The following is a 10366-nucleotide window of genomic DNA, read 5'->3' as shown; positions in this document are numbered from 1 at the left end:
GTATAAAACGAATGCAATATATATATTATATTAATAACTATATATAAAAATACTGCTAAGGGAGCTCTTTTATTGAAAAGTGTCCAACCATATGAGACCAACAGAAGGGATGTATCTGAGTCGGTTTTAAAACGATTGGGACAGAATGACCTTTGCTTAGATTATAGAGAACTAAGAAATCATATTATATGGAAATAGATTATTGTCTTTCTCTCTCTGAAGGGAGCATCTTCCGTTGTCCTCATATATATATATATATATAGGCCGGCCTGGATAACGGAGCTTCTCCCCGCACTAAACGGGTTTGATGAAGGGGAAGAAAAAAAAATAACCGTACAAAATCCCTCTATTGTCGGCCGTGCTGATCCACGGGGATGCGATGCCTCCACGGGCCCGCACGCCGCCGCTCCGTCCGCCCGCGCGCACGTGTTCGACACGCGAGACCCGCCCACCTTAATAAAGACCGGACCTTCTCTCTCTCTCTCTCTCTCTCTCTCTCTCTCTCTTCCGAATCCAGACAAAAGGCGAGAGACGACAAACCCGTGCAGGACCGAGCAGAGCATCCGAGCGCCTTTGGAGACTCCACGGGTCTGAGCTGACGCGCCAGAGCGCACCGACAACCACGCACGCCCCCCCCACCCCACACACGCCTCCGCCAAGACGCCCCCGGGTCCACCTGAAAACGTCCGAGCCGGCTTGTTGTGTTCTTCGAAGGCAGACGAAAGAGGGTCCGAGCCCAAGTTCGATCGCATCCAGAACGCCGTGTTCCCATGATGTCATACCTGTGGATTCTGCTGTTAGGAAGCCTGCTGGCCGCAGGCGCCAAGGCACAAGGTACTGGTTTCATTTCCAACCAATTCAGCCATTCCTTCAGCTGGAAGCCTTTGTTTGAATCCACTCACGTCTACCCATCTATCTGTGTATGCGCATTTATCCATCTCTCCACCAGTTAATCTATCTATCTAAAGATACATAGAAATATATATATATTTATTTATTTCTTCATCTTTCTGTGTGCTTGGTTATCTCCATCCAATGCCCCCCCCCCCCCCCCCTTATTCCTACCCTTCAGTCTGGTTCTCTCCCCCTCTACCAGTCTGCCTCATTCTGCCAGTGTCTTTTGCCAGTCTGTCTGTCAATTCAATTCACCTTGAGCTGAATTATACATTTTTCTTTAAATCGGGTAAGGAATGAATGGATAAAAGTGTCACTGTGCAGCCGAGACATCAGCAGTGAAATAGGTGTGTCGTGCAATGTAGCCATCTTTTTTTGGACTTGAGTTCTACCCCACAGGGGTGTGGTGGGCCCATTGTCCTCGTATACGTATTTCGCTCCTGTTTTCTGTCTTTTTTCTCTTTCTACGTCACTAGTTTTTGTTTGCTTCAAATTTTCCTTCTTTATCAATTGCTGTTTTTGTCTTTCTCTTCAGCTGGCCCATGGGTCCTTGCTCTTCCCCAAGGCACACGTGCTGATTTCAGATTGGTCAAACGACAATAAAATTTGTAAAGAGACAAAGGAAGCATTGAGACAAGACACCAGGAAAGATAGAGGGAAAGTAGGGGAGATGTTGGAAGAAGATAAAAGAGACATGCTATGACTGATAAGAGGGAACATATCCAAGGAGGAACGAGTGAGTGAGATAGTGACAGTGAGTCTCATGCTCAGTATGCAAACAAAATGCCAGTTGAACGTTGGTGCACTTGGATGTGATCTTTGTTTTATCCAAACTACCAGATAAGAACCATGATCCCTGCACCCTGCACACTTTATTTTTCCCAATGTCACACATTTTTTTCTAACCCAAGGGCTCCTGGTCCTCAGTGACGCAGGAGATCCTCCTGGGAACGTTTGCTCGCTTGCGTACAAGTGGTTCCGAGTTTCACATGAAACGATCGTCTGCTAGATGTGTGCGCGTCACGGACGTTGTGCAAGCTGGAGAAGTTGAGGACAGGGAGTGTCCTGGTAACTAGATCCAGGCCCAGCTGTGGACACCACCCAACAAAACGACCAGTTTCAGCGCCTTCGTCTTCCCCAGGGACGTCAGCATCTGCGCGCGTGTGTGTCTGTGTGTGTGTGCGCGTGTGTGTGGGAGGGTGTGTGGGAGGGTGTGGGGAATACATATGGGAGCGCTTCATTAATGTGTGTATGGGTCAGTTGTAGAGCACGTGTATGCCTTATAGGCAGAAGAAGAAAAAAAATAACTGATTTATGCCAGGTGTGTGAACAGTTTGTGTACTGTGGACAGACTTTTTTTTTTTTGCCCTACACCTATTAACTTCCAGTACATAAAACACACTTGAGGGCACGTGAAATGCAGATACATTTCCACAAACTCCCCCTCCCTCTGCCCACATGGGGGCGGTTTTAAGGTGTGCATGATTGGGGTAAACACAGCACTTTCTGTCCTACAAACGCACAATGGAGCCATACGGGACAGAACAAAACACTGTGGAGGTGCTGTTGTATCGCCTAACACACATGCACACACAGTTTGTAGTGTTCTATTACAGGGAAAGGCTTGGAGTATGCGCACCAAATATGACTTAGTCAAGCATGCACAGGTCGAACTCAATCTATCTCACTGCCGAACCCAACCAGAAAATGTTGTTTTAATGCCTCACACTCCGTCTGATGAAGCGCAAGACTGCAGGTTTCAAGGAAGATCTACTTCTCTGTTGCTTCGTGAGAAAAAGATCAATATGTTGAACATTGAATTAACTGAACTGTTATCAGGTGCCTACAGTTTGATCGCGTGTCTCCCTTTGGATATTGAAACAGTGGCGCCAGCATCAAGGCATTACCAGAGCAAAGTGTGTTTAACATGATGGGTAACACCTTAAGTGCAATCTTCACACTAACCGGATGTAACTTGCTGAAATGGTTTGTCTTATTCACAGTGTATTTCATTTTAGACTCAAAGGGCGCTACAGCTCACTTGTTTCTACTTGTTGTCCGGACAAATTTTTGCGGAAGCCGATCAAGTCCATGTTACGATATTTACCCGCATACATTGTTTTGTACAACCATTTTAACCCCTCATTCTTTTGCTTTTGATTGACACCGTCAGAGGTTTTCGTTTAACTATATGTTTTTAATAAAGAACATGTAGCACAGCTGTCTTGCTGGATTGCATTAGATGTACATTCGTTCTTGATCGAGTCTCCGTGGAGGCCATCAGTCAAGCCACTTTACTAGTTTTCCTAAAAGACCACAATGTAACTGACATTATGGCGTTTCCCCACATGGGTAAACCAGTTTGACATCAGGGGCCTTTAGGGCCCTTTATCCATTTTGAACACGGCACATGCTGCTTCCAATCGCACAATAGCGTGCAGCCATCTCAGAGAGACACAGATGACTCATTAGCCTCCAGGGAAAGCAGTGGCAGGGAGACAAATAGAATTAAGAGTTTGGAAGGGAGCAAGAGAGAGGAACGGGCCGCAGACAATATTAAAGACGTAAATGAAAGAAAGAAGGCGGTGAGGTTTGGATGTGTAATGATTTGATCGCTCAGTCAGAGCGTCAGAGGGAATTTGAACTTGCCTTCTTTTCCCTGAGTGTGAACATGTGGCTGTTTGGACTCAAATGGGTGGAGTAAGAGTTTTAATGAGTGTGTGCGTGCGCGTGTTTGCGTGTGATAGCAGGTGGGGATTGGGGGAAGGGCCGGGGGGGGGGTGAATGAGCGTATGTTTGCAGTGAGGCTAGTTGAAGGAGGAAGTGGCAAACCGATAGATGGGAACAGAATGTTCTACGGCAACAGAAAGCGAGAGAGAGAGATGGCGTTTGATTGGCCCCCCGCATTAGACGAGACCTTTTAGAACGCCGGGGTTCTGTTCTGACGAATGAACACAGAAAGCTAACACGCAGTTGTTTGTTTTGTAGTTTTGTCAAATGTTTTTCTTTTTTTTTGGTCACAAGCCTCCTGTACTCTGACAGGACTGGCATCGCAACCTGATTCAACAAGTTGAGTGTCGAGCTGCCGTTGAGCTTTGATGGCGGCAGCGATTTCCAACAAAGTCGTAAAGATAGTGAAGCAGGAACATTTGCTCCCAGGAGGAGTCCTTTACATTGAGCTCGGAAGGATGTTTGATTCTTAAATAAACTGTTGAGGCCGCTCACGATGTGTGTGTGTGTGTGTGTGTGTTTAAAGGGAGTCAGGGTGTGACAATTCATCAGTCAATTCCAGAGAATTTTTTGTGCGATGCAAATACTTAAGACGTGTTAATGCCGCTCCGCCTCAAAGATCTCTGACTCAGAGTCAATCTCACTTGGCAAACAGTGAGTATTCTTTGGAAACTCAAATGGCAATGAGCCAATCTTATAAAAGATCAAGAATATATTGGTCTGAGCACATTCTTTAAGAGAGTTGTGATGCCAAGATCTTCTTACCTTCTGATTAGTTTTAGAAGTAGAAATTTAAAACATAAGTCCTCTTCACTGTACATTTCCGTTGCACTTTTTCAATCCATTGCCAACCCGTCATACCACATTTTCCAGATGGTTATATCTGTTGTTTAACTGTTGGTACCTGTATTTGAAAGAATGTGCCACCCTGATGAACCAGCATCACGGTGCTGCTGAAGTCAGCAGCTAAAGAATACCTCAGTCCGGGCGCAGTTTTGCTGTTTCAGCGTCTCACATGCGACCGTGGAATCTCCCATCACTGACGCAAACACACACGCACACACACACACACACACACACCGTTCCTCTCAAACGCAGGATGACAGAGACATGCGTGTCAGTCATGGCCCACTGTAGTTTGAGAGCAGAGTCGTCTTCCAATCAGAGGATTGGCGGTTCTGTCTGTTTTGAAATCAATGTGCTTCAGTGGTTGTGATTTCATTGGATCTGTATGTGTGTATTTTTTCCCCCCTAATTATTCTATTACACATATCTCTACGTAGACGACGCAGACCCAGAAGGTGATGTAGAGGCTCCCGATGCGACAGAAGCAGGCCCAGCGACAGACGCCAACGAAGAACCCGCCACTGACGAGGTGAAGAATGTCTACTTTTTGCTTAATGTTTTTTACTTAGTTCTTTCTTCTCCAATCTTCTCAGTAGAATTCTGCTGGTTAATCACACATCTTAAAACAAGCCTTTTTGTTTCAAGTCCAAACAGGTTTGGTTGAATCAAAAATAGATTAGATTATATATCTATGTATGTATAAGTTTGGGTTACTGTGACATTGCAAACCTTCTTGTCTTTAGTCACTGTCCTCCAAACCTTTTAATCACTGTTCCTGGGAAACAGTGCCTCTGCGCATACTGCATTCAACCTTCTCAAGAACATCTAGTTCTAAATCTTCAGGCAGTTATTTGATAAGCTGAGTTGTATCAAACAGCTGAAAAGCATAGCATAAATAGCTCTTGGCTGGATATTGAAAGAATCATGGAGCATTATGCTATTGGCATAAAAGGTAGTGTAATCTTGGCGTCTTTGCCTTTTTCAGACTGACTTCTGTGTTTCGTATTTCAGCAAAGCTCAAGTTGGCCAATCCACTTGTGCTTTGTACAACGAACGAGATCGTGAACCTAACAAATAAGTTTTTCTTTAAACCAAAAGAGACTTGTTTTTCTGCATCATTATGTGAAAATAATTTGTGTATATATATATATATCTTGTGCTGAATATAGGAAATCCTATCCCCAACGAGTGATTCGGAGGCTGAAAATGAACCTGAGGCCGATGAACCAGTGACCCCCGCCGCTAAGGAACCAGAGCCTGCAGCCGTTCCCGATCCAGAACCAGAGCCTACGCTTGCAGCCGTTCCCGATCCAGAACCAGAGCCTACGCTTGGAGCCGTTCCCGATCCAGAACCAGAGTCTACACCTGCAGCCAATCCAGAACCAGAGCCTACGCTTGCAGCCGATCCAGAACCAGAACCAGAGCCTACGCCTGCAGCCGATTCCGATCCAGAGGCGGCGACGGAGCCGGAGGCGGCCATTACACCACCAGGTGATCAACAGTTGCTGTAATATACAAATACCATTTTGTGTACAAACTACTTTTCTACCTTGCAAAACATAACCGCCCCTCTGTTTGTTTCTCCTGAAGGGCCTGCAGCTGAGGAGGAGGCAGCGGGCAACCCTACAACACAAGGTGATCAACAGCTGTTTTTGATATTCAAATGCAAATACATACACCAAACTGTGTACAAACTGCTTTTCCACCTTGCTACATGAATTCAACATTCAACTATTACAACATGCCATCACTTGGATGATAAAACCATTTCCCCCCCATCTGTTTCTCTCCAGATGGGCCTGCAGCTGATACTGAGGATACGCCTGCTCTCGAAGAGGAGACAGGTGCACCTGCACCGGAGGAGGTCAGTAGCAGAGTTAGAAACTCTTTAACAACATCTTAACATTTAAACATTCCAACGATTCAGAATTGTGGATATGCTGCATTTTGCATGTATATTATTCAGGAACTGCAATGCTAATGAGAAGTGAATATGACCTTCCAACGCGTTAATATTTGATGTATTCATATATAATAGAGTGGAGCTGAGACAGATCTAACTGAAGAAACATCCGCTGTTCCTGCTGCTGATTCACAACCAGCAACTCCAGCTGTGGCGGAAAAAGTGGACCCAGAGCTTGAGGTCACGGTCGCAACAAGTAAGCATGCATATACGCTGCACTCCCATCATATGAGGAGGCCGAAAGGATCCCTGTGTCTCTCGTGTACTGACGGAAGCAAGAACTTTAATGCTTGTTTCCTTGTTTCTACCTAATACATAATTGCTGCATAAAAGCCCCCTGAGACACCAGCTGAAACACACTAAGGCTTTTGGACCTTGTGTAACTTTTTCATTTGTATTAATAAGGAGTTGTATAACAATAAGCAAATGTATTTTGTATGTCATGTTGTGTCATGCAAGAAAAGGACTGTGTAATTCAAAGCTAGTGTGTGTTATATAATGCATTTTGCATTTCCAGCATTTCTGTGTGGATTTTAGATGTTTGCATGACTCCATTCTTTGTCTTTGCCAACAGATGAGGTCGTTGCTAAGAAAAATGCAGGTAAAAAAAGATGTTTTTCTGTTTCATTATCATGTTTCATTATTTGAAGAGGGTAAATGGACAAAGGACATTAACCATACGTAAAACAAGAAGAGATATAATGCACCAGTTTTTAGCTAAACCTTCCCTCCTTAGTCACTGGAGATAACCATACGTAAAACAAGAAGAGATATAATGCACCAGTTTTTAGCTAAACCTTCCCTCCTTAGTCACTGGAGAGGTAGTTAGAATAATTAGGACCTTCTTTAGTTTCAAACAGTTTCAAAGCCACATTAAATAAACCTTAACCTTTTGCAGCCAAGCCTCCCAACTAAACAAGTTACAAAGCCACACACTCATTTTATCTTGCGTTTCGAAAGCTCTTACATCATTCAAGAGCACATCAGGAGAACACACAATTAAAAACAATTTATTTCAGTAACAATAAATCCACGAAGCAGCCGAACTAACAAAATTGACACTTGAAATGTGGCAGAAAGAAGATTGAATATCACTGCGCAGCATGTTTGAAGCTCTGAGTTTGAACCGACTCGAAACGCTCTTTACAATCAAGAGCAACTGATTCTGGGCACGAAATGGCTTCCCTGCTGTGTGGTGCTTGGTTGGAAAAATGTTTGATAAAAATGTCGGTGGTCCAGTAGAGCAGAAGAGTAGATGTCCATTTAAATACATACAACACACAAAAAAAGAGATTCTCTGAATGCGGTCGGCTGAGACGCCCTTCGTTGTTGTCAAGGACCACATCTTCTCTCCGGGCATCTGCAAGGTCTTCCACGGATATATTGATCCGACTCTCAATGGTGGGCGGGCTTTTTTGACAACGCAGATGCTCCGGCCTCTGATCTCAACCAGCACGGCGTTATTGGCATCAGGCAAACCCGCCCCCCCCCCCCCCCCCGAAAAGTGAATATCACACCTCCCCAAATGACGGGCTCACCGTGCGTGGGTTCACTGGCCGGTGTCCAGGAACACAGCTCTCCTCTCTAATGAGCTCGGCTCATCGTGAAGGTCACACCCATAACACCGCCCTGACTGGTGAGAAAGTGAATCTACACGTCGAGCCATTGCCGCTTTGGCAGAAAGAGCTAAATCAAGTCCATTTTTATCATCTGTCTGTGGTACCGTAGGCGATTGAGATGTCGTGTATTTTTTAGTAGAGCACCTCTGTATTTGAACGCACGTGGGACGAAAGTCGGGGTCCTTGACATTGAACCATGCAGTGCGAGGTCTTCTGGCGGCACTGAGGCAGCAGCCTCTGCTCTCAAACAGCTCGGTGTCCTGACCTTTGCAGTTGGAACGAAGAGGTCTGATAGCAGGGGGACTCGGGGAGATAACCCCACAATGACTATTCTGCTGTGTCTGTGCCTGATTTCGCTGACCTTCAACTCCGTCAAGAGCAACTTTCAGTCCTCCCTGGAGGCTTTGGTTGGTGACGTCGCCGTAGAATCAACAGCCGTCATGGGTACGTGGACCAGCATGGCCTCTCGTTACCCTGAGGGGGTGGATATGAATCCAGTGAAACAACTGACAAGGATAAGCTCCATGTTGTTTTGTTATAAGAGGCTTCATTTACTGTTAAAAATTACAGAGCGCTTGTGCTTTTCAAAACAAGCTTCCCTTTTGCAACAGATTTTTTTTCCCCTGTCTTTTCTCAGTTAAAACTTCCCAAAGGGATGTTGCTTGTCCTCTGAATTGTGACCAGGCAAGCCCAGTTTAAATGTGGTGTTTTTTAGCGGGAAAAAAAAATTAACGGAAAACAGATGTGCTTTTCTATTAGATGGTATAAATCCCTTTTAGGAAGATTATGAAGTGAGATTTAGACCCAAACAATTATCCCCCCCCTAAATTAGGTATGTTTTGAGTAAGGAAACCTTAAAGTATCACTATCATATTATTTGTCTTCCCACATGATGGTGATCTCTTCTTACTCCGCTCACAGCTAATTTGACCTTTCCCTAATTTTATGTTTAGCCAAAGAGGTTTGCCGTGGAGTGTTGGGGGAAATGTTTTTTAGGGAAAGGGGTCTTCCATCAACATCTAGCAATCAAAGTTCTATGCACGGTTGTAACTGGAGGAAAAGAGTTGAGCCCGGGACACGGGAAGAGGAGAGAAAGGAGAAGAGATCAAGGTTAGGGAGAAGTGGTGAAGGCAAAGTGAGGTGTGAAAAGAAAAGGAAAGAGACAAAGGGGACAGAGTCAAAATGAGAAGACTGTGGAAGGCCAGAGAAGTATAAAGGAATAAAGGAGGCTCGGTAGATAAGATACGAGTGGAAATTGGTTCATAAAGCTTTTACTGCTTAACATTCAAGTGTGACACATTGGGCTTTACAATGAGAGCACAATTCCGGATCAGTGTGATTTAATGGCGAGACTTCTTTTAGGTCACTGGATAATGCTGGCCCCGAGGTTCTAGCTAAAATAATTCACCAATCCTGCCCTGCTGCGCCCAACACCGTGTGCACAGAGTCCCACATGGGGTATAAATCACCGGGGGTTTTCCCCGATGGATATAGACTCGCTTTATGATAATATCCGTTAATCTGCGTCAACATGAGTTCACGACATCACCGACCAAGCCTTTCCAAGCAGGCAGTGTTTCACAGTCCTTATAAATCACCGGGTAAACCCTTCAGGTGACATGAGGGACCGAGGCGGACGTTGTGGCTGATATTATCATTAAATAGTTCAAATTGCAAATGTGTGGTGTAGAGTGTTGAAGAGATGAGACGCTTGAGCTGAACATCTGGAAGATATCCCTCATGGGCGGGGCGGCAAAAAGTGAATTTCCCTACAGGGATTGGAAATGCATTTCTGTCACCAATGATGTCTAATTGTTTTTTCAGATGTTCTTATCTTGGAAGACGCTCTGGTAGAAACTGAGAGCAAAGGACAGAGTTTTAAATCTGGGCGGGAGTAATTATTCTAATTATACTTTTGATCTTATTGTAGCAAATAACCCAAAAGTATGTGGCGATGCACACGAGAACCGTTGTAAAAACTGTTAGCAACACACAAAGATTGGATGGGATTGTACTGTCTTTCATAGTTTCCTTGGTTATCAATGGGTTGGAAACCGTGAGATTAACCCACTGTGACGGGACCCACTGTGACGGGATCTTTCACCTTCAACAAATGAAATGTTTTCATACTGGAGCTTGTTAGACCAAACAACCTGACAATCTGAACAGGAAGTGAACGGGACAGTTAATCTGTCATTTCTGCGTGAATGCCGAAATTATCAGGACTTTTATCAATATTGAAATTTCATCATGACTAGTCATCACTCTTTGGAGAGGCTTTGCTTGCACTTCATGTACAGACAGCAAAACTTTA

General features: G+C 44.6%; 1 protein-coding gene across 1 annotated transcript; it reads left to right on the top strand.

Annotated features, from left to right (window-relative positions):
* Positions 1–428: 428 nt before the first annotated feature.
* On the top strand, positions 429–7173 carry LOC119228667 (proteoglycan 4). The gene is made up of 7 exons (XM_062565164.1): positions 429–834; positions 4908–4999; positions 5640–5961; positions 6061–6105; positions 6264–6334; positions 6509–6629; positions 7008–7173. Exons 1-7 carry the CDS (start codon positions 771–773, stop codon positions 7079–7081), a joined length of 789 nt encoding a protein of 262 aa, XP_062421148.1. The 5' UTR covers positions 429–770; the 3' UTR covers positions 7082–7173.
* The last annotated feature ends 3193 nt before the right edge of the window (positions 7174–10366 follow it).

This window comes from Pungitius pungitius, chromosome 10 (genome assembly GCF_949316345.1).
Source record: "Pungitius pungitius chromosome 10, fPunPun2.1, whole genome shotgun sequence".
Lineage (NCBI taxonomy): Eukaryota > Metazoa > Chordata > Actinopteri > Perciformes > Gasterosteidae > Pungitius > Pungitius pungitius.
Note: the sequence above shows the minus strand (reverse complement) of the source record. Positions and strands in the feature narration are given on the sequence as shown.

Excerpts from the sequence above, each read along its gene's own strand:
- LOC119228667 (XM_062565164.1), top strand. The coding sequence starts at position 771 with ATGATGTCATACCTGTGGATTCTGCTGTTAGGAAGCCTGCTGGCCGCA. Across the intron at positions 835-4,907 it reads CGCAGGCGCCAAGGCACAAG|ACGACGCAGACCCAGAAGGT; the intron begins GTACTGGTTTCA and ends ATCTCTACGTAG. Across the intron at positions 5,962-6,060 it reads GGCGGCCATTACACCACCAG|GGCCTGCAGCTGAGGAGGAG; the intron begins GTGATCAACAGT and ends TTTCTCCTGAAG.